This window comes from Lycorma delicatula, chromosome 2, assembly GCF_047948215.1.
Source record: "Lycorma delicatula isolate Av1 chromosome 2, ASM4794821v1, whole genome shotgun sequence".
NCBI lineage: Eukaryota > Metazoa > Arthropoda > Insecta > Hemiptera > Fulgoridae > Lycorma > Lycorma delicatula.
Genome location: NC_134456.1, coordinates 106,983,556 through 107,008,565, shown reverse-complemented (window position 1 = coordinate 107,008,565; position 25,010 = coordinate 106,983,556). Strand labels below are relative to the sequence as shown.

The 25,010-nt window shown below is 35.5% G+C and overlaps 1 protein-coding gene across 1 annotated transcript in view; it reads right to left on the bottom strand.

The window, feature by feature from the left end:
* LOC142319925 (putative glucosylceramidase 4) overlaps positions 1–25,010 on the bottom strand; it is a 48,535-nt gene that overhangs the window by 12,493 nt on the left and 11,032 nt on the right. Inside the window, exons 3-8 of the mRNA XM_075357599.1 lie at positions 23,950–24,076; positions 21,368–21,518; positions 9,856–10,013; positions 7,843–8,074; positions 1,130–1,328; positions 25–98 (exon numbers count right to left, since the gene is read on the bottom strand). Coding sequence (XP_075213714.1) covers positions 25–98; positions 1,130–1,328; positions 7,843–8,074; positions 9,856–10,013; positions 21,368–21,518; positions 23,950–24,076 — 941 coding nt within the window. The remainder of the gene's footprint in view (positions 1–24; positions 99–1,129; positions 1,329–7,842; positions 8,075–9,855; positions 10,014–21,367; positions 21,519–23,949; positions 24,077–25,010) is intronic.

Here is a 25,010-nt window from a genome sequence, read left to right as displayed (position 1 = left end):
AACATTAAATAACATGCAACAAACCTCTATAATGTCAGCAGCATAAAATGCAGCTCTTTTCCATGATCCTAGTAATGGCAGAGCTCTTGTTATTTCAGCTAAAAATACAAAAAATATGATTATCATATTATAAGATAAGTAAAAAAGTTTTAAATAAAGAAATATATTTCATTTTATAAAAATGATTATTCTTACTCAACCAAACACATATTAGCATTATCAAAAATTTGACAAAGTACATAAAATCATTACAGTTAGAATGCTTAATATCTTTGTACACAATAAATTCTCAAACTTTAATTTATTCATCCATTATATAACAAATAACTGATTCCCAAACATACCTTTACTTGCGTCTTTTTGATGAGAGGTGAATTTTGTACCATAAAAAATACAATCCATGTCAAGGATTTGACTATAAAATCATCTGAATGAAAATAAGAGGTGCTACTACCATGTCATGGAAGTCATTGAAATTGTATATATATTTATTTATATAGATGTACATTTTTTGTATGTTATTTAAAAATAACTTACTTAAAGTCTCAAGACAGGTAAAAATCAATTCAGAAATAGTTTTTTGATTAAGAATCAAAGATCTGATCGTTAAAAGATTGCAACCCACATCAACTGTGTCACACACTTAAAATACTGCTTTTATGTGAGTCTATGATTTTTTTTTTGGTTTGAATATGTAATGTCCAATTTTAAGACACTTTTAATTAAATTAAATTACTGGAACTGAAATGTAAGTAACCAAAATGCTTGGCATTACGTCCAGATTCACCAAAGTCAAGGGAGATGGTGAAAATTTTTCCACTTCAACTGCTTTCCTTCTACTTCAACTGATTTCTGTCGTTTAGAAGAACAACACTTTTCATGACCAACCTGTACCATTTGTTTTGATTGATTGGCTCTCTAAAGCTTCATCAGCATTTTACAATAAATTTCTGCCATTATTGTGGTACTGGGTTCTATGAATTCTGTCAGCAAAATAGCAAATTTCAGATTCCAAAATACAGCATTCAGAAATCTTTTTAGTACAGTAGTAGTTGCTCAGATTAGTTTAAGTTGTACAATATTAAATTAATCAACATGGTGATTTAAAAAAAGAATTGGTTCTACTTACTAATAATTCCTCCAGCTGAATTAGACATTTTTGACGGTGAAGAGAATTCAAAGTTAATACTACTCTCAGTGTAAAAGATTTCTTGATCTGGAAATTTTTCATGAATTTTGTCTAAAGGTGTTGGCAGATTCAGAAAATCTGAATACCAGTGTATTCCTATACCAGTTACATATTGTTTTGCTCTAGGATCACGCATTACCTGCACAAAAACATGCAACATTTTTATAGTTATTGAATGAATGAATGTTAAATGAATCTTACATGCATTAAGCATAATCTTTCATTTATTAAAGTTGATGTAAACATGTTCGCTAAACATTATAATGATTCCTCAGTCTGATCTTGAGAAATATATTTTTCTTTGAAAACTGTAAAATAGTAGCAAAAAGAAAAAACAAAGGGGAAATTGACATAATTTTTTTCATACATTTTTTGTCACTTTGATTCATAGAATCCAAAAATGAACAGCCAGACCCACTTCTTTATATAATATATATATATATATATATATATATATATATATATATATATATATATATATATATATGTAATATGAAATTTAAACCAACAGTAAACATAAGCCACAGTAATTAGAAAAGTTAAACTTACCATATTAATTTTCAAGAACTCATTTCACAGTATCCTGCATCCTCAGTTTGTATTAAATTCTATATCAATTACAATAAAACATATTATTTTATAATCTAACAGTAGGCAATAATAACATTAGACAAAGGAAAATACTTTGTTTTAATGAATAAATCATTCAACTACTGGTTAAGTTAAATTTACATAAACACTCATAAATATCTTTCAAAAACATAACTTACAATAAAATAACAAATTATTAAAATAATATGTTTTAAAAATAATAAAAAAAAATAAAACTGGAAATTACACAATTATAAAATAAACAAATAAAAATTACTTAGATAATAATAATTTTGTTAATGACAGAACTACAATAAATTATTTGAAAAATGATTATTACAAAGTTGGCAATTACAACAGTTGATCAAGAATGAGCGATTGTGTGTTAGTGTTTAAATCATTCCGGAGGTCCCGGGTTCAAATCCCGGTCAGCTATGGCATTTTTACACACGCTACAGATCATTCATCTCATCTTCTGAAGCATGCCTAACGGTGGACCCGGAGGTTAAACAAAAAAAAGAAGAAAATCATTCTGTTAGGTACATTAAGTACATCAGGAGCTGTGAACATGCTGTCGTTAGCGAAGATTTTCTGTGAATTTTAATTTGAACGTGATCGGTTTGCCATTGAAGTAATGTCGTACTAATTCACAGCAGAGGAATACGCTGATATGATATTCATTTTGAGTGTGTGTAATAGTAATGCTACAGCTCCTGGAGTAGATTATGAAATACATTTTCCGAATCGCAGGATTTCAGAAACAGTTAGTGCGACTTTTTGCAATCTTTTGGAAACAGGTTCGTAACCTTGTATTCGTATCAGCTACGAACGACCTATGCAACACGACGTTGTTATTGATGAAATTATTATCGATGCAGTTCAGTGCATTCCAGGCGTCAGTACATAACGTCTTTGTAAGCGGATCGGAGTTTCGCATTTGATGGTTTGGAGGACATTTAAACTACACAATTTTAATCCTTATAAACGGCCAGTTCAACATCTACACCCAGAAGATGGTCCACTTCGCTTGGCGTTTTGCAACTGGTGGAAACAAATAGGCAACTCTACAAGAATGTTTTATTTACCGACGAGGCAAACTTTACTCGAGATAGCGTCAACAACTATGCTATGATCATGAATGGACAGACGTAAATTTTCATGAAAGAAAAGGCAATGGAAGGCAATTTTCAACACCAATTTGGCGTCAATGTATGGTGCAACCTGGACGTTTAAATGCTGAGGTCTACTTGCACTTCTTCAAGAAGTATTGCCGCAGCTGCTTGAGTTGTTGTTCTGATGGTGAGACGGAAGGTATACTTCCAGAACGATGGTGCGCCTCCACACGTCTCTTGTGCCGTTTCCACTCAGTTAAATCATCATTTCCCAGAAAACTGGATCGGTTGTGGAGGTCCAAATTCCTGGCCACCAAGATCGCCTGATCTAACACCTTTAGATTTTTGCGTCTGGGGGTGGATGAAAAATATTGCATAAAAAACTATTGTAATCATTGTATACATTCTCGTGAGGAATTAATTGTTCGCATTATGAATGCAGCTGAACAACTTAAAAATAGCTCTGAAGAACAACAAAAGCAGTACAGAAGCTTGCCAAGAAATAAGTTGTAAATGGCGGGTTCATTTTTGAACAATTGTAAGTATAATGCACTTTGGTCTAGTGTACTGTTTCTAAATAAAATTCCAATTTTTCTTTGTTTTATTCAGCTTATCTTACACCATTTTTTTTCAGAATTAAATCCTCTACAAGTTTTATTTAAAACTTTTATGTGTTTATTACCCATTTAACAATGTTATTATATGTCAAACATAAAAAACAGGGTTTTTACCACAATTTATTGGTTTTCACCCATAGATTTCTTAAAAATGGCTGCAGACATGATTCTGGGACCTATTTTATTTGATATTTCAGGTGAAAAACCATAAGAAATCACTAATTCTGCCCCTTAACTAACGTCCTAAAAATTTCAGTATGACCTCATTTCACAGAGGTAGTTGGAATCCAAGCAAAATCTTCCACTAGCTGTAACTTGCAAACAAAGCATTTTAGGACATAAATGTTTGCATGGACTTTAATTGTTGTCACTAGTAGAATAGGTTATGAAAATCCCAGGGTACTTCGTGATACACCTGTGTACACCCACTAGGTAATCTCAGAAGTTACACAACCTGATTTCTGCAATTTAAAAAATTGCTTGATAATTTAGAATAAATTTTATTTCCAGGGAAACTTTGTCTTTGTAGGATTGTTGAATGTTTAGAAATATAATCATTTACTTGCCTGTTAGGTAGTTGCCATTAATTGTTAGCAAACAAATATGCCTAAGGCATCTTAATTATTAAACTTTTTTAAAATGATAATTGTACTCAAATGTTAAGAACACTTTTTCTAATGTTTATCTCATTTCTTAAATTCCAAACAGATTAACCATATCTTGTTTAATAACTGGCTTCTAATTAACAGAAATTTTATTTACCATGTTTATTTTTGTTTCAGCTACCCAAGAGTTTTGACTAATAAAACTTCATCAGTTATCTTGAATTCACTGGATTATGTACTTTCTTAGAAAGCCATTTAAAATAATTTCTAGATAGCATGTATTAACTTACAGAAAATTTCAATAAGTGTTAAAATGAAGATAGTGTTAAGCTGAAGTGTTAATGAATATCGATATATTACCTTGGAAAGCAAGACTTTTAGATAACTACATATAAGCATTTGTTATAAGAAAATAATATTGAAATTATATGAAATAGTTCTAAGTAAAAAATTGAAATTTGTTTATCCAAAGACCTGAAATCATTGACTGCAAACTAGTTTGTGTGGTTCAGTGAATCTAGCACCCAAAATCTATAGGTTAGATATCACATGTACTGAGAGCAGCAGTTTAAGAAAAAAAATATTTAAATTAAAATAAAACTATGTTCTTTCATAGTATGAAATTGTTGTAAAATATTACACTGAGTTGTCTAACAATTATCATAAATTCTAGTCTGTCATGGTAGTAAACAACAAGCCTAGTTAATGTAGATAAAGAAAGCAGGAGTAGATGAAATTGTTTTACATTTTATTGTACAGTACATTTGAATGTAATCGTATGTATACCAATAAATGGGAAATCTGACATGATGAAATAATTGTCACTTGGGAAAAGAGAATCTTAAAAACAATTTAAATCTATAACAAAAGTAACTAAGTGTTAAACAATTTTTTTTCAATAGAAAACAATGCAAAATATGAAATATCTATTATAATATAAAAAAATTCTGTCATGGGAATAAAGATATGAAACAAAAATAAAATATTAAAGTACTTTTCACATCATTCTCAATAATGTAGAAAAATCTTAAATAAGTTGTCATTGATTTGCTTGGCATTTCTCCTGCCACCACCCCATTTGGCCGCTCTGAAGCATAAGACCGAATGTCTGTGTTACAAACGGCTACTGAGCCACGAAACAGTTTAGCGACACCATTATCCTAACTGGCTTCTAGAGCTAACCTAAAATCACAAGCAGAATAAGTGTGGTACCATACACCACTCGCTTGCGAGTACCACTACCCACTTGTCATATATCAATAAAATGGGTAAGCGCACCCCGTCAAACACTAAAACATATATGACTATCAATAATAAAATTTATCTTGTCAAAGATAGCAATTTGCTGCCATGCCTAGGCCACTGAGTGCTAGCAAGTACCTGTCCACCATTAAAGCGCTTGGAGCCTTAATCTGGCTGGTAGTCAGTCATCACTTGGTTAGCTTTCCACAGTAGTGTGGTAGGAGTCTTTTCTCTTAGGTAAACTACTGATGCCGGTTGAACAAAGCAACTGCATCAAGGAACTCCCACACGGTTCAACAATGCGACTCATGCCACTTTGACAACATTGCAACATTGACTTGCCACTTGTGAGTGACCAATTTTCCCCTTGACCTCTAAGTTCCAGGGTGGCCTAAGTTCTGGTCCCCTCAAGAGCTGAGCAGTCAAACATCATGTGTTCGTTAGACTGCACCTTCATGCAGACTCACAGCTCATCAGCTGCCAGGTGGAACCGAACCAAATATTGGTTTAAATTTACATGGTTGGAGAGAACTTGAGCTCCTGTTGCTCTTAAAAATGAATGAGAGGCATACCATCCCCCAGATCCTGCATAAATCTACACAAGGACCTTCCCTTAGTCATGTTTTGCCATTCTTGCTGCCATGCTTCCATCCCGAGGCTGTAAAGCCCTCAGGCGGGAGATGGGCAACTGTTTGAAATTTAGATCATTGCATTGTAGTGCACTGAGATCCCGTTCTGCTCTGGTACGGGCCCGGCTCGAAACCGTATCCCAAATACCTCAGCCTTCCTGCCTCTTTGGAATTTCCATATGGCCGCCCAAACTTTCACCACTAAATCGATTGGGAGAGCCTTTCTCAATAACGTGGTAGCCTTGTAGGAGGTTGTTCTAAAAACACCAGTGCATACAATTAAGGCTCTGTGCTGGGCACTCCTTTAATTTTGAACAAGTGCTCTATTCATATCCAACCTATGCACCCTAACAGACGCCATGTAAGTCATAAATAAGTTGTCATAGTAGTGTTTCTCTTGAAAGGTAATCATAGTACATGGGAAGAGAAGTTCAGAACAACTTGTTCAGTAGTAAAAAATCCCTTTCGGCACACCGGAAGGCGGAGGTAGATTTCACCAGTGCTAAGTAAGGGATTTTAAGTTAAGAAAAACAGTGGTTACATGTGAAAAACAGTTTCACATGTCTAGCATATGACAAGCTCCATCTTCTTACAATTCCATCAAAATTTTGGTCATTCTGTGCCGTAAGGGCTGGTCATATGAAAAATTGTTTCAGACAAAAGTTTAAGGTAATGTTTAGAGGATTAACAACCACTTAAACTGATTCGATACTGTGCCTATTACAAGAGGTAAGAATTTTTTGTCTCCGAAACCTCATTTTTTCCACCCCCTGGGCCACTGGTTGGTGATATACAACTTTACTTAGTTTTAGGCTCTTATCCAAAGAATAGATGATTTTGTCCATTAATGAATTCGGCCAAGATTTTGGGTCATTATATTTTATGTATCAATTTGAAAGTGATTTGCACAAAATTATGGCAGTTATCGTGACCACAAGAAAGTGAAATATATATATATGTAAGAGTATATATAAACTTTTGAATTGACTGTGGTTTTGAGGTCTGGGCGATTTGAAACGCAAAGATATGTCAAAATTTCCAGAAGTCAAATCATGGTATCCATTACAAGGGATAGCTGTCTTATGAAATCTACCTAAAAGAAAGTTGGCTGATAGGGTATGAATTTAAATCACATACTTCAGAAAGAATATTGGCCATCAAACAAGTTCACATTAAATTTCTTCTGCTATGTCTTTTTGTCAGACATTTCATATGGCAGTGTTCAATAAATTTTATATTTGTTAATAGTAAATATTTATTGTAAGTAACCTGTGTGATTGTAAGCAACCTCAGACAGTAATGCATTCAATGATTACTATGATTTAAATTTTTTCTGGATTTGTTTTTACCTTAAAAAGTAAAAATTTCTTTCTTGGTCACTGCATCTATCTATTTGTACTACTTCCTTCAGAGTTTTAAAAGTAAAATTAGCGTAAAAGTACCTAATAAAGTTGAAGAACTGAAAATTTAAGAACTAAAAATTAAAAAAGGAAATAGATTCCAGACATATTGATGAGAGGTGTAACAGAAAATTTTAAATCATGACAAAGAGTATATTCATAATGGGGAATAGAAATTGGGTTTCTTAATTTTAAAAATAATGTAACATAAATAAGCATTAATTATATTCCATTTTCCTACAAATATATCTGTAATTTTATATCTCTTAAAAACAGGTTTTGTTTCATAATTTCTAAAACATCCAATTTCACTGCCAGATCTTGAAGGATGTAGGAGGTAAAAAATTATAAAAATTAAGAAATTAGTTTGCAGATTGCAAAGAATGTTTTAAGTGTATCGTACTATTGAAATGACTGATGCCAGAAAAAATAAAATTAATAATTGATAAATAACTACCGTATTCATATACCATAATGCAAAAAACCGAAAATCGTCCATGATGATAACTTTTGTTGAATAATTAGCTTTTTTTAATGCTGGTCCTAAATTGTTAATGATCCACTCTCTTTGTTCTTCTGGAAACATACTAACACTAGGAATTGCTTTTGCAATGTAAAGTGTTATTGGTTCATTTCCAGTTGTTAAACCCCAGAACTCAATTCCTTCATTTCTAAATGCGTCTAGTATTCTGAAAAAGAAATTATAATTAATATTAAAAAAACTAACAAGCAAGTAAAAGAGTTCATTTTTATTAAAAATGTATCTTTCATTTTTATGAAGTATTGTGTAAAATTATCACTGTATTGTAGTTAGAACTAGAACTGCATGTATTCTTTATTAGCAAGTAAGCTTAATTGGATTAAGTCTGCTTGATGGGTTTATGAGTTATCTTTGGTCTTTCTATCCATTTCTTATTATGATTTATTACAAATTGAAATTATGTAATAATCCTAAAATTGGGAAGAAAGCTGTTTAAAAATTCACAGAAATTTTAAGTGTTTGTGTTATTCTTTATTCTGTATGATAATTAATATCACTAAAGTTTGGTAGGCATTAATGAAGATTACAGGAGGATGACTGACGATATTTATGACATTGGTGGGCTCAAATTACTGGCATGCAATAATGTTTAGCTATAAAGAAGGCAACAGAAAATCATTTACTACGCAAGTTCTCTCTTAGTAAGCCTGTAACTGAATGCATGTAATTCTTAAGAATGTCTTTGCAGTTTTTAAGAGTATCCTGTGACTTGTATTAGATTGTCTACAACTTTTCAATTATTGTGCTTAACAATAAAAAATTACAACTTGCTCATAAGATCAGTATTGTTGTTATTAGTACAAGATAATGAAGAAACTCACTCATGCTACTAAGTAAATTAATAAGACAAGAAAGAAAATATACTTGAATACAGAAAAACTTAATAATTTTATACATTTAAATAATATTAATTATACTATTATAGATAGGAATTATACATTTTCATTGATTTCTTTATGGCCGCCCTCCAAGGATACCGTAATAGCTATTTGTAAATAAAATTGTTTGTCTTATAATTTTTAACATCAGATCTGTTTCATATCACATATATTTGTGATTATTATACTGTTTATTTTACATCAATTTAAATAATAAATAAACTAATTAATTTTCCCTAAATTAATATTTGTACATAAAAATAGAAAAAATGTTAAAAACAAATTTACTAAGTCAAATTGTTAGCAAGTCATGAGTTTATGATGATATGTATATAGTGAGTGCCAATCTACTTTAGCAATTTACAGAAATATTGGACATGTTCAAAGTATTAGAAAAAATCTGTTGAAAAATAAGAAATTAGAATATTAAAGTACACTTGAAAATTACAGTACTCTCTGTAATGATTTGGTCAGCATGTTCTTCCATAAACGTTTAGTATATTGTTCCACAATGAACAAGTACCATCTCTAGAATATCTAGCTAGCATGTTCTTTTGACTTAATAGTAAATGTGATTATTACTTGTGCCTTACTTGACTTTGCTCTGAAGGGGAAGCAATACAAGGATGATGATCTCATTGCTGTTGTGGTAAAGCAGTTAAAAGAAATTTTAAAAAATTGGGTTCAAAGACTGTTTCCAAAACCTTCATGAATGTTGGCAAAATGTGTAGCACAAACAACTTTGAAGAAAATGCATTGTGAAATTTTGTATAATAAAATTTGCAAAATATATTTATTTTACAAACTTTTACAAGTTACCTCTTGTAGTAAAATAAGGAGAACGTAATATGGATTAAAAATAATGAAAAAAAAAACAAAAATTAAGCTATAGAGTACTTATGAAAGAATGACTGAAAAATGTTTTGAGTTAGTATTAATTATCCATCAGGCAAAATTAAGAAAGAATTAATGTTAATTCTTTCTCATTAAACATGTCAACAGAATCTATAGAAGTGAAAGGCTAATTATTTTACTCAGCCAAATAACTTACTTTATGTAATAGTCAGCATAGAGCTGTAGAAATTCTGGCCGTAAGTAACCATAGAAAAAGTTTTTATTACTTTTCATCCAAGAAGGTGAACTCCATGCACTACCATACAAATTAATTTTCCTTTTTGTAATATTTAATGATCTCCTAATTTGAAAAATCTGTGGAAAAAGAAATTAATCAATTACTAATACAGGTTTGAATTTGCTATTAAAAAATATTTAATTTGGTTCCTTGAATCAATTACCAAATCTAAAAAAAGTATGTCTGTCATTTATTCTTACAAGAATTGACACTATCTCATCCTCTCTATTAATGTAGTGTCTACTAAAATAATTTTAAAAAAATGTGTTAATAGATGCAGTAATACAAAAAAATATACCTATACAAATTATTTTTCTTAATATTTCATATTTTTTCCATTAAACACTATAAGATAAAATTGAATCTAAAATGATAGTATACTAACAGTATTGTTAGTAAACAACAGTCTTTTAACTAATTTTGGAATAAAAATGAATATTTATAGATTTTTATTTTTAAAACTGTAACATGTATAATAGACTCATAAAGAATAAATTGTGCTAATTTTGTATGAAAAGGTTAAATCGTTCTATTCCAGATATTTTCTTCAAATAATACAGAATGTATATGCAACACTTCAGACACAAACAACTTTGAACTTTTGGAGATTTTAAAATTCATGGCTACAAAATCTGATGATTTGTAATTCTGTTTCACCAGTATAATTAAACTCAATGTCTGATGTTTCATAGAGCCAATATTGGGTCCACTTTTATTTATTTTTCTTTTTATAAATGACATCAGACATGGTATAATAACAAAGCTCACTAAATTGGCTGACAATTTCAAACCTTATAGAAGTGTGAACTTATATAGTAATTATTTGGCCTTTCAGCAGACTGCAAATAAAATTCATAGATGATCTTTTGATAATTAAAGACTTTGAATCTTAATGAAATTGATGTTGTTTAGAAAGATGCTTCTAGTAATATACCGTTATAAAACAGTACCCAAGAAATACATGAGGTTGAAAAAATTTTATAAAAGAGAAAAACATTATTTAGGCCATTACCTTTATTTCTAAGCTTTTGTTTATGCAACTTGTAGGCAGCATAACGTGTAAAAAGGGAAAGAATCTTGCTCTGATTTTATGGGTAAATTGAGATTTTCAGCAAGTGAACACCAATTATTGCCTTCTTTACCAAACAACTGTAAGGCCAATATTAAAAAAATTGTTCAGTAATTAGGAGCTACAATAGAGAGCTAATCTGAAGATTGAAGCTATGGAAAGGAAATCTCTTTGGGATTTATAGCAAGAGAATTGAGTATGCACCAACGTTCATATATAGTGGAATGTCATAAACTGGGCTTTGAGTCTTTGGAGGAAAATATGATGTTATGAACATTTATAAGGTAATACACAATTTTTTATTTTTTTTGAGGGTGAAAAATGCTTTTGTGTTATCATCGCCCAGCATAGATTATTGCTGTTGACATCTATTGGATAGTCATCAGGATCTTGTACATGAATAATAGGAGGTATAACTTATTTAAATATTCAAACCAAATCATCATCTCTATTGACTAGATTTATTGAACGTTTTATTTATTGAAAGGCTATTGGTTAACAATAATCGAGTAAATGTCTTTCATGAAAATTTAATTTTTTTTAAAATGAAAATTAGTAAAGTATTTTTGGATGACTGCTGATTGTGAATTTTTCATAATCACCCTTTTATTTCTTACACAAATTTGAAATTTATCTATTTCAGGGATTTAACTGTTATATAATGTATTGGGTTGGCAAGAAAGTAATTTCGATTTTGTAGTATGAAATAAAAATCAATTTTTTTTTATACAAACAATGAACTTTAATCAATTATATATTTTCCATTTTATCTGATAACCTTTTGCCATCTTTCTGGTAACTTCATGATTCGGTGCTCATAGAACTTATCAGCAAAAAACTGAACCAAGTGCGATTTCAGGTCATCATCATTAGTAAAAATTTTATCATTTAAAAAGTTTTGCAAACTTCAAAATAAATGAAAATCTGATGGTGCAAGATCAGGGCTATATGGGGTATGAGACATCACTTCTCAACCAAGTTCTAATTCCACGCGTTACCAAATATGTGTGAGGCCTTGCATCATCTTTATGGATAATGTGATTCTTTTGCGATTTGTCAGTTCTGACCATTTTTTTTTTTATTGCTTCCTACATTGCATTAGTTGTTGAAAGTAAACAACTGAATTAATCGTGAAAAATCTCCTGAACAGAATTTTTTAAACTAATTCTGACACGTGTGTTCTGTTAGGTAATCAACACCATAAACTTCACATATCTATTTGTAAGTCTCAGGAGCTTTCTTGCCTTTATGGAAATAAAAAAGTAAAATTTGCTGAAAAATTTCGTTTTTGCACTCCCATGTTAAAATTGACCATAAACTAACAGGTGCAAACAAAATTATGCGCAATTTGCTTCTAAGTTTGCTAAAAGTGACATCTGTCAAATGCCAAAAGAAAAAATCATAACCATTGATAGAAGTCCTTCAAAACAAACATAAAGCTATCTATTTGCGTAAATTACTTTCTGTCCAACCCCAATAATTAATAATTATTTTTGTTATAAATTATTTACTATCATGCTTGAAATTAGTATTACATTTATTTTAAGGAACAATTATTTTATGATTAGATTTGACTGCCTGCATTTTGTGAGTGGCTGAATTGTTTTACAAACTAACAAACACCTGGGTGTCTGCAGTCTCTGAGATGGATTATTTTGATCCTATGCAGTAAATCACGGAGGATCTCCTGCTACTGGTATCAGATGATGCCAGCTCCGATTGTGTGGTCAGCAGTGTATCAGATTAAAGACTTAATACACTCCTGGCTAAAGCTTGTAGGATGACTGAAGTACCCGCCTTCTCATTTAAAGGCCTTTGGAGATTGAAGCGCGGAACTGGAGGTTCAAAGTCCTCTTTTTCTAATATTTTAATTTCCGGTTTCACTTTTGCCTGGATGGACATTGTCTCTACTGTAATTTTAACCTGCTCTGATTTAGCTTCAAACTTTTTCTGTTTTCTAACCTTCTTATTGCTATTCTTGTGACTGGTTAATGACTCATTGTTAGGTTGTGCAGAACTCGTAGGTTGGAAGCATCTGCTTTTGTCTGCGTGGATTTGAAACTGCTCTCTCTTGATGCTCATTAACTCTTCAATTTTTTGTTGATGATGCGTTTGACCACGTATGCACAATCCCTGCATGGGTCACCTATACAGATTTTCTTTCTTGTACAATGTGGCGCTATGGGTCCCAATAGCTGACATCCTAAGCAACGCAAAGGAGTCGAGATAAACTGGTGAACATTTAACTTGTGGAATCCATCTTTAATCTTCTCTGGACACTTTGGCTTATTAATGCTGACACATGCAACACAGAGGGTAGAACTTCTCCGTTGCGTCGTGTATTTCCAATCTTTTTGGCTTTGAGTAGCCATGACGATTGTATATTGATGACAGTTTCAACAAACAGCTCAGTAGCAATCATCCTTATTTCTCTTACAAGTCCACCAACAGCTTTCGTGATGCCTCGAGCTATCACTAAAGAACTGACTTTTGAAAAATTCCCTTCTTTTCGTTTGAACAAAAAATATTTTGGAATCATATCAGTACTCTTCGGACGAAACTTGCTTCAAAAAATAGATATAAATGGATAATGCGCACCCCGTCAACAACTAGAAATACATATGACATCCATAAAAAAAGTATTTCGTCACGGCAGCAAAACACTGCCACGCCTAAGTTACTGAATTCCAGCAAGTACCTGTCCACTATTAAAGAGCATGAAGCCTTAATTGGCTGATGATCAGTCATATGTATCTCTAGGTTAGCTTCACACAGCAATGAGGCTTTTCCCTTAGGTAAACTAGTGATGTCGGTTGAAGAAAGCAACCGCATCAAGGAACTTCCACACAGTCCGACAATGCGGCTCTCGCCACACTGATTCGCCGCTTGTGAGTGGCCAATTTTCCCCGTGAACTTAGAGTGGCCAAGCTGGAACTCAGAGAAGGTCCAGGGTTGCCCGGTCTCTGGCCATTCCAAGAGCAGGGCAGTCAAACATCAGGTGTTCATTTGACTGAATCTCCCCGCAGACGCACAGCTCATCTGCTACTAGACGGAACAGATATAGGTTCAAGTTAACGAGGTTGGTGAGCACCTGAGCACACGATCCCCTTAAAACGAGCTCGAGGCATACGATCGATCCCCCCAGATCCTGTACAAGCATCTTCCCTTAGTCGTAGTGTCCCATTCCAACTGTCATGCTTGAATCGCAAGGCTCTGCAGCCTCTTCCGCAGGCGGGAAATGGGCAACTGAACGAAATTTAGATTAAGACCCGGTGGATTGTGATCACTATTCCGCTCCGGTACTGGCCCGGCTTTTGGAATGCGGGAAAAACCGGATTCCAAATACCTCGGTTCCCGGCCTCTTCGGAATCTGCACATGACTGCTCGACTTTCACCATTAAATCGATTGGCAGAGCCTTTCCCAATACTGTGGTAGCTTCGTAGGAGGTTGTTATAAAAACACTAGTGCATACAATTAAGGCTCTGCACAGAGCACTCCTTAAATTTTGAAGAAGTGCTCTATTCATATCCAACTTACGCGCTCAAACAAGCGTCGCGTAAGATGTTCTGCTTTCAAAGGCACTTCGGTACACCATATACATTTGACGGCCCGATAACCCATAATCTTTCCGAGCAATCCTCGGAAAGACTATGGGATCCCGGGTGGCTCAGCTTAGGCATTGGAGTGGTTGGAGGTAGGCGCATTGGCATCATGCCACGGTTATATTGGTATTGTTTGTGATTCAACTTGGGGCTCCCGCTGGTGGGGGTGGCCGCTCCGCCGGCGCATGATAACCCGTGGGAGCGGGGGCGTGGCTCCCCTCCGCCGGTGGCGGTCCTGATCGTGACTTGGTAATGCCGCGATACACCATGATAGGACCAGGTGGGGATGCGGGGTTTGTCCCCGGCTCCTGCGCGGACCGGAATGAGGTTGTGTTCCCCTTGTTAGGTGGCCAAATAGGTCGACTTATTTGGGTGTAGGTCTGAATTTCTATCTTGCGTAAGACATATTTTGATTTGTATGAGTGTAGCACTGATTTAACTATAAACTCGTTCGTTTTCTGAGGCATTCCCAGTCACGAACGGTGTTGTCGAATCTATACAAGGCGCGGGGTTTGCGCTTCCGCGGTTTCGATCAGTTAGTTTGAGGGAATCATGTTAGGTTGGTTGTGAAGATGTCCGTTTGAGTCTTACGTGAAGGTGAAATTTGATATGTATTTTAGTGATACAAATGTCTGCCGAGGCATTTACATTGGTGGCATCCCGACCGAGGCCTGGCTGATGACTGTGAGATGTAATCAGTTAGAGAGTCTAATGACGACTTCTGGTAAAGACCATCAGGGCTTGGAACGGAGGGGGTGGTGGGCGACCAGTAATGACATAAGGTGGGTGTCTTCCCCCTACGGGGTTGGGATGATTACACAGTCTTTATATTTAATATGAGGGTTACGACTCTACGATAATTTGTCTGCATTCTTGAGAAGCATAAACAACGTCTTGGGCTCAGAATTCTTTAAATTTTGCATGTCCGTCCAGCCCTCTGCGGTTGACAAAGCCGCCTGCACTCGATCTTTTAGCTGCCGTAGTGAGTTACCACGAACTAATAGGAAACAGTCATCGGCGAAAGCCTGGACCGTGACCCCTTTTGGGAATGTCAATCCCAAAAATCCGTCAAAGACCATGTTCCACAGCAAGGGACCGAGAACGGAACTCTGCGGGCTTCCTCTGATGACGGATTTTTCACAACTAGATGCGCATCTTTAAATAGAGCCGTGCGTTTAGACCAGTAGTCACGTACTACAGTCTGTAGGGCTACGAGAAAATTCCGGCGTTCCAACTCATAGAGGACAGAACTCCAACACAAGGAAGGAAATGCTGCCTCTATATCTATAAAAACTGCCAAAATATACCAAGTCGGTGACGGGCGAGGTTTTGGGTTAACTTCACAAATCTATAAAATGGGTGAAGGAGAGGGTTAAAAAGTCTGTCTCCCCTTTGCCGCAGCAACTACCGCGCCTGCGCCTAAGCGGATTAATCTACCGCTGCCAGTTCAGGCGCCGGCGGCTAAAATTAAGCGGGCTACCGTTAAGGTGATTCCACTAAAACCTGGTCTGGGGGCTTCGTCGTTAGCAACGGAGCTAACCCTGAAGAAAGTCCTGGACCCATGGAGGGAAAAGATCCAAGTCTCCCGGGTCACTAAAACAAGGGACCATGTGTTACCTTGGAAGTCATAAGTGAGCGGCAGGCGAAGCAACTGCTGGAGCCCGACGTTCTGAAAAGGGACGGGCTGAAGGCTCAGTTGCTGGCCGAGCGGAGGCCGCAGATATTGACATACGATTGCCAAGGGCGACAAGGGTGGAGGAGCCCGAAATCCTCAGAGCCGTGCACAGGCAAAATCCTACATTGGATATTTTCGTCGAGGATTTCCTTCGGGAAACCAAGGTGGTCAGGCAGCTGGGGAGAAAGGAAGCTTCAAATAGTCACAGGGTGCAGGAGACCTCGCCAAAGATCCCGCAGGTCTTGGTGGCCGGTGAACGTCCGTTTTTCGGGTGGACCTCAAATAGGATCGTCGACCATATAGAGGTCGCCCGATGCTATAAGTGTCAGGGCTTTGGTCACACCTCTCTCCGTTGCAGAGTGCAGTCGGAGATGTGTGGTCACTGTGCTCTTCCAGGGCACAAGGCAGCTAATTTCCCTGCCATGTCTGTGCTTGTTAAGTGCGTCGCCTGTACCTTGGTGAAAGGCAGTGATACTGGACACCGGGTCGGGGGTAGGCAGTGCAAGGCGTATGATATTGCACGGGCGAAAGCTATATAAACACACCTTATGGCGACGCCTGAATTGGGGGAAGCCTTTGAGGGCAAACTTCACCCTGTGCTTGAGTCTGGGGCAGTTGAATCTGCATCATGCCCGGCCGGCCACCAGTGAAGCCATGAGGTTCCTTGAGAAGTACAACCTTGAGGTCCCCTTGGTCCAGGAGCCGTACGCGGGCGGGGACAGAGTGGTCAGCTTCCACGGGGTAGATGTTATTTATTCTCGTGGGGGACAGCCGCTCTCCGCGGTCATCGTGGGCTCAAATTTTTTGGGTATCTTTTGGATGCCCGAATGGTCGGATGAGCAATTCACTTCGTGCGAGTCACGAGGAGTACGCTCAATTTCATACTAATGTCGGGATACTTTCAGCTTGGATGGACTTGTTGGCGATGTTGGGCAGAATTCTGGACGGCCTCTTGGGCACCAGAGTGCTGGTTGTTCTGGACACTAACGCCAAGTCACCCCCCCTCGGGTTCACCATTCACTGACCCCAGAGGCGCTGGTCTCGAACAGTTCGTGGAAGCCAGGAATCTCTGCTTGATTAATGATGAGAACAATCGCCAACTTTCTCTACCGAACCGAGAGCGTTACATCGACGTCACTTTGGTGACGGGCGACTTGCTGCGAAGTACAAGTAGTTGGAGCGTCTAGCCCGAAGCCAGTGTGAGCGATCATAGGATTATAACCTATGAGATCGTTTACGGTGGCGGTCTAACAACTCCAGATTCGGGACGCTATAACCTAAGGGGTCTGTATCAGGACAGACTGCGGCGCAAGTGCGCAGTTGCCTTACAGGGGTTGGAATGGCGCATGGAGCACAGGGAGGTGGTGGAATTGATGGCTGAACAATTCAACCGAATTGCTTGATTCAGTTGCTTGATTCAACAATCAAGACTGGCTGCGATAGGGTCCTACGGCGGCCTCGGCCAGTAGACGGACCCTTATGTAGTGGCCAGTTCGCTGATCGGGGAGTGCCTAGAGCCGTCATGACCGCTGCTTCCGGGGAGCCGTCTGTTAAACGCAGGGGGTAACCCGTGAAAAAATAGTGGTCCTCTGACCTTACCGTGCTGCGCGCAAGAGTTAAGTCCATTAAGAGAAGATACCAGCGTCGCCTTCTAAAGGGGATTATCGTTGATAACGTACGCGTTGGGCGTTTGCGGATCTACCGGCGCGCCCGTAATGAGTATGTTCATGCCATCAAGGAAGCCAGACTAAAGTTATGGCAAGACTCCATGCATGAGTTGCAGCGCAGCCCCTGGCAGCTCGCAATGTCATGTTACTGGCTTTGGCCAGTAACTGTTACTGGCCAGTGTTCGATGCGGGTTTGGTGGTCGAGACCACACTTTAACTTCTATGGCAACTTACAAGGCGTTCCTGGAAACTCCGTTTCCAGGTGCACAGGAGGATGAAGCAGAGATCGGCGTTAGGGGGAGGGCTACGCCCTTCCCTGACGTACGGGCTGTAGATCCCGTAGATATAGACCGAGTAGTTTCTCGAATGGCACTGAAAAAGGCACTGGGGTTTGACCAGCTTGATCCGAATATATTGTACCATCTGTTGCCTGTCATAAGAGAGCCGCTTGGCAGGCTGTTCACGGGGTGCCTTAGCTGGGGCTGTTTCCCAACTTGTTGGAAAGTGGCTTTGGTGAGGGTGCTCTTAAAACCAGAAAAGGATCCTAGCGAGGTCGGTAGTTATCGGCCCATCAGCCTCTTGCCAGTAATCTGCAAGTTGCTTGAAAGGCTAGTTGTAAAACGGTTCTGGGAAAGCATTGAGGTGAACTTTTTTCTAAATCGAGGCCAGTATGGCTTCATGAAAGGGGTTGTCACCGAGGATTGCATCTTAAATGCTCTTGCCGAGGTGGAAAGCGCCGACTATAAAAATTGCCCTTTGCAGGTGATACAAATTGGAGAATTTTTTCGCGGATCGCCTTCATCAGTTTCCATCCCACACATGCAGATTTCTTGTCTTCCACATCTGATCGCAATGTGTCCGAAACGTTGACACTTAAAATATCGCATAGCTTTTAGTACGTGTGTACGCACATCTAGATGATGTATGCCAGAACGTACCTTCTCAGGCAGATTAGGCCTGTAAACGTTAACACATGTGACGCAAAAGGAAGAACCTCACCATTTCTCCTCATGGTTAACCTGCGGTATTTCCACTATTTCTTCTTCGGTACAATTAAGAAGATCACGGCTCCTTTTGATGAGTTAAGCGTGCTATGTGCTTGTTGTACAGACGCAGGGAACTCACTGATCTTGTTTTTTTAAAATTGATCTTTTTGGCTTTGACTATCGTTTACAGTCTCGATGTAAAAATCATTGAAAGTCTTGCGAATTTCCTTGACAGGAACATCAACACTATTTGTAATCTCTCCAACAATTAAAAATGGGCTAACTTTCTGGAAGTTTCCATTCTCTCTCATAACCACTAGATGCCTTGGTCTGGGCGCATTGTTGCTAAAGAAAGCTTGTCGATTCCTCAAATATGTCAAAGTCTGTCTGAATCTTTGCTTCGTTTCCTATTCGCTTCTGGCGAATCGGCTGTTTCTATACTAGGACGTACGTCACCTTATCGTAGAATTATTTAACATTCTGCATGATATTTGGTCCCTTCTGCAGCAAGGCAAGTCGCCGGAGTACACTCCCACTCCAGGGCTACTAATATTGGAGGTCCGACACGGTACTCCGGTGGAACCGGCATATGTCCTGGTAGAGATGGATGTCAAGGCAATCGCGTGGGCATGTGGACGACGGAAGGGTCTCCGTTACTCCTGCAATAATATTGACCCTTGTTTCCACATCGCCATATCTAAATGTAGAATAAATCCATTTCAAAGTCTTTAAAAAAAATTCCAATCCAAAATATTCAATCCAAAAAATCCAATCCAAAATAGTGACCTGGAGATGGAAGACAGGTCAAAAACGATCACATTTATGAGGAAAATACTCGGAGTCCCGTTAACCAAGCTACATATATTATACTTAAGTACAGATGTTGTCGCCCTAGACATGGAACGTTCCTGAACGTAGGTGGTGTGTTCTGGACGTGGAGATTATCTACCTCAGGACATGATTATTATTATTTTAATGTAACAACAACACTCGAATATTGGCTCATTCGTAGTTTCTATCTTCTGTGTTTCAATCACAGTTTATTTCTTTTTCTCACTGGTTGAAGACTCATTGATAGGTTGTGCCAAATATATTTCTTTGGAAGATTCTTTTTTCATTGTTGTTGGTTTAAGACTACTAATTTTCCTGCATGGTGAACCCTTCAATTTGTCATTGATGATACATTCGACCATCTTAGCCAGTGCTGGTGTCAATTCTGAGAGCACATCCTGTGATTTAAAGAAAGCTGCAGGAGCGACCACAACTTGTGTGTGTATATGAAGCGATCTTTGACGTTCTGCCAAGTTCAGTTTTCCTTGTGTCAAAGTAGCTGACTTTCTGTGTTGTTTTGTATAGCTGCTTCCTGTCTATAAATAGGACAATTCCTTAATTTTGCAGAGTGGTGTCCAAACAATTGAAACAAACAGGAGGATCCCTGCATGGGTCAAAGGTTCATGATATACAAAGATCTGCTTCCTCGTGCAACATGCCGTTGTGTGTCCAAATCTCTGACATCTAAAGCAACCCAAAGAAGTCGGGATAAACGGACCTACATCTAACCTGTGAAATCCAGCTTTTATCTTTTCTGGACACTTAGGTTTACTAAAAGTTAACATGTGTGATGCAGAGGGTAGAACTTCGTTGCATTCTGTGTTTAAGCAATGACTCGCAACAATGTCTTGTTCCTGTAGTTCATCTACAATTTCCTCTTCTCTGCAGTTTAACAAATCCCTGGACACAATTACATCCTTTGATACATTCAGGGTACAATGAGGAGCAATCTCAATATCCAAGACAACGGTGTTCTTGGCTTTGAGTAGTCGTCACGATTGAATGATGTAGACAGTTTCTACAAACAATTCCACTGCAGTTTTTTTTGTTTCTTTAACCGGTCTTTCAGCAGCTTTCATGATGCCACAAGCTATAATGAAAGGGCTTCGAGAAATTGCCGTCTTTCCTCTTTATAACTAAATATTTTGGTACTGTTCTACTATTCTATGATCAAAATTTAATATTTTCCTTCTTCTTTTTTAGATCATTGTATTTTTCCTTATCGCTTAACTCTACACTCTTCACCTGCAAAGACAGAGGCGCTCCAGGACAATGGTTTTTACATGGACTATTTGCCATGGAAGTTGTTGAAGTTGAATTATCCATGAACGCTAGTCAATATGTCACAAGGTGCAGGCAGAGAGATGGTTGGGTGTGCCCCAGATCATTGATCCTCCCTAGGTTCTCCTAGGCAGCTGCCTCCCACAGATTTGACCCGAGCCGGCCAGTCAGGTACTGTCTGACCCACGATACCGACATTAAAATAATAATTAGTCACACATTCCAAAAATGTTGTTTCTCACCTTAAACTTACAATAAATAAAAAAACAGAAAATCAGTTAACAGAAGAAATAAGTATTTAAGTAACTATTAAGCACACCTTATAAATATAATCATCCTCTGTTAAGTTGAATGTTTTCATGGAGGGATCATACTTAGCAATGTAAGAGTAATTTTTAACTGAAAAATCTGAACTACCCAGCACAACACGACACATGGTATATTCAATGCCATCTTCTGAGAAAAGTGATCTGGAAAATCATTAAGAAAATCTAAAAAAAAGAGAATGTTATGAAAGTGCCAGATAAATGAAAAAAATATTACATTTGTATTTGCTAATAAAATATTAATATTTTCTAAATGTTCATATTTACATATGAACATTTTATCAAGATAAAATAATCAGTTAAAAACAAGAGTTTTCACTCTCACACAATTAGAAGTTTAAAATGTAGTAGATCTTCATGGCTCAGATTAAAATATTATGGCTATCAGTGATTATGTTTTGCTAAATAAATAAAGAGATGATAGAATAAAGAAATGCACACATCTGGAGATTAACCACGCATCTCAGTAATGGTCGATCTGAGATTGTACCAGACTACACTTCATTTACATTCATATGTATCATCCTCATTCATCCTCTGGGTAATATCTTACGGTAGTTCCGTGGGCTAAACAGAAAAAGAGAAAACAAAGAAATGTTCTGATTACCAATGAACATGCAGATAATTAACTTTTATAACTGCTCTAATGATTATTTATATGAAATTAAAGGGAAAGGTGAGCGAAAATTCCTAGCAATAAAGTGATTATAAGAAGAATAGCAAATGAAGATAACTGAAAAAGCCAGTAAAGTGAGAGTTATAAGACTAATATTTTGTCTGCAGAAATAATCTAAATGAAGACAGAAGTTTCATAATAAACTAAACTCAAACCCCTACTTATGTTGAATAACCTATAAAAAGTAAGTAAAGATCATACAAAATATTTAACAGACATGTAGATTTCAAGAGGAATTCTGATCATGACTGTTCAGATGTTATTTTATTATTTGTTTTTGATGATAATCCGCCAGGTAATCTCAAAGCTTCAGAATGGAATAAAATGAAAAAAATCTATAATGCATGAAAAATGCCAAGCAAAAAGAAATTTGATTCCCAAATCTTCCAGATAAAAGGCAAATTTGAAGTTGACAACAATATAACTAATATCAAAGATGAAACAAAAACTGAAAAAAATGAAAGAACTTTTAATGATGATTTCTTTCAATATTAATTTATCTTTGTTCATTGGTTATTTTTTGTTAATTTTATTTAATATAAATCAAGCAGTTATATACAGAAATAAGAAGATAAAAAATTATTATTATAGAGATATGAAACAGCAGTCAGAGAAATGAATACTTATTACTTCAAGTTCCAACACAGTAATTTTTTATCGTTGTGTATAATGTTAACACAAAATTCACAGATACCACATAGGTAACAGAATGCTAACATAATACTATACTTTCAAAATGTAATATATATTCTACAAATAAAAAAAATATTGAAAAAAATTAAATTATTGATATAAATAAAAATTCATAATTTTCATATTGTACAGATTTACAAATTTTAAAAAAAAGAGAAAAAAACCAATAAAATTCAACATAGAATTCAATTAGTTTGTTTAAGAGTTCTGATTAAAATAGTAATTGATCATTCTTTCTTCCTTGGTTACGTGCCAAGGCCATTAAGCCGTGACATTGCAGAGTTGTCTTTTATGGTGTCAAGCCAACACCTTCTAATAGCCTGCAGTTGCAGCTTTATTGAAACTTAGTGCTGTAACAACCCTCTTTTTATGCTTGTGATACCGCCAAAGATTCTTTTTCCTATACATAGATTACAAAAAATTCCAAATTTACAGCTTAGTAAAGTTAGATTTTCTATTCCTCTTAAAAAATAATTTAAATTAAATTTTATTAAATGAGTTTTTACTATTACATGAAACCATCATAATAATTTGTAAATATCATTGTCTACATAGAGAGGTGGATGAGAATACAATATACTGTATATAAATAATCGTGATTATATAAATTATAATCATTTTTCAAATTATAGGTTTAGTTATATTTAAGTTAATTTATATTAATAAACTTGAATCATTAATTATTAATTATGAATCCTGATATACAAGATATCAGGATACTCTGAAAGTAAAAGAATAGATTAATCCATGTATAATAATAATGGCCAGAGATAAAAATTTATCAACCTGTTTTTCAGTAAAGTAAAAATGGTACTCTATATAAATAGTTAAAAACTGATTAACACCAGAAAAAAACATAAAATAATGATTGAATTATTTATGCAATACAATAAATGCATTGGCATTAAAGTTGTTTTTATAATAATGATCACAACACTAAGAAATATAAATTTAACTGTGAAAAAAAAGAAATTGCTATTTCTGGAATTTTACTTCTTGACTGATACATAACTATTATTGTTCCCTCTAAAAAAAAGGAACTACAAGCATGATTAACACTACAATAACACGTAATGGTGAGATTTCTCATTACAGATAAATTATAAATGACATATTTATAAGAATAATTCCATTTTGAAATAAATATTCAGTTTGCCTGAACAATTATAATGTTAGAAAGATAATTTAAAAAAAAATAATACTAACTTCAGTAAATTTTCTTGTGTATCATAAGAAAGTGTATTAAATGAAATACCAAATGAATCTGTAAATGTACCACCAAATCCTCTGATTTTTTGGAATGTGTTGTTAATATTTACTTCATATTTTGTACCTGAAACATGTATGATACGATAATAATATGATTTAACAGTTTATATTTTCAAATTTGTTTATTCATTTCACCATGTTACAACTATTATAATTGTGAGAGAACAGATTTTAATAATATGCTTATCTTGCTGTACCTAATCAGATAAATATTTACTACTATGTATCTTTTACACTTCATTTTCAAAGAACTGTTTACAATAATATTATAATTATAAAATAATAATTCATATTTTATATTGCCTATTTTGTACAATATTATGTACATTATGTGTATTTGCTTGTGCATGCACATGCACACACACACAAACACACACACACACACACACACACACACACACACACACACACACACACACACACACACACACACACACAGGATTTAAATTTTGAAAATACATTATACATTTCTATATATGAAATATATATAAAGATTTTTTTTTTACATTCATTATTTTTACTTTTATGCAAGTCAATTTTTATGATTCATGAAAACCATCTAGTTTCAATTACTTCTTGCATCTCTGGAGACCCTTTACAAATCAACACTTATGTTTCTATACAATATTACTTTGTACTCTACTTGCAAAATTTAATTTATATCCCTCCTTATTTATAGTTTTTCTGGTAGTCTCAAGGTAGTTCTCAAGATCAAGATCTTGGGAACTACTATAATTTAACTTTATGCTAAGGTACTCAGCCCTAAGATGTAACATTGTAGAATCACAATATTTTGAATTGTTTAATAAACAGAAATTATCTACTCAGGTAAAGACTGAAAACTATTCCTATACTGTTTATATCTCATTTAGAAAAATAAAAAATAAGAAAGTTTATCAACAGTATGAAACAGAAAAGAGTTTGAATAATTAACATTACATTAAATCAACTAAACTCCCACTTGTTGGTGAAGAGCTTTTATAAATATATTTTTCAAA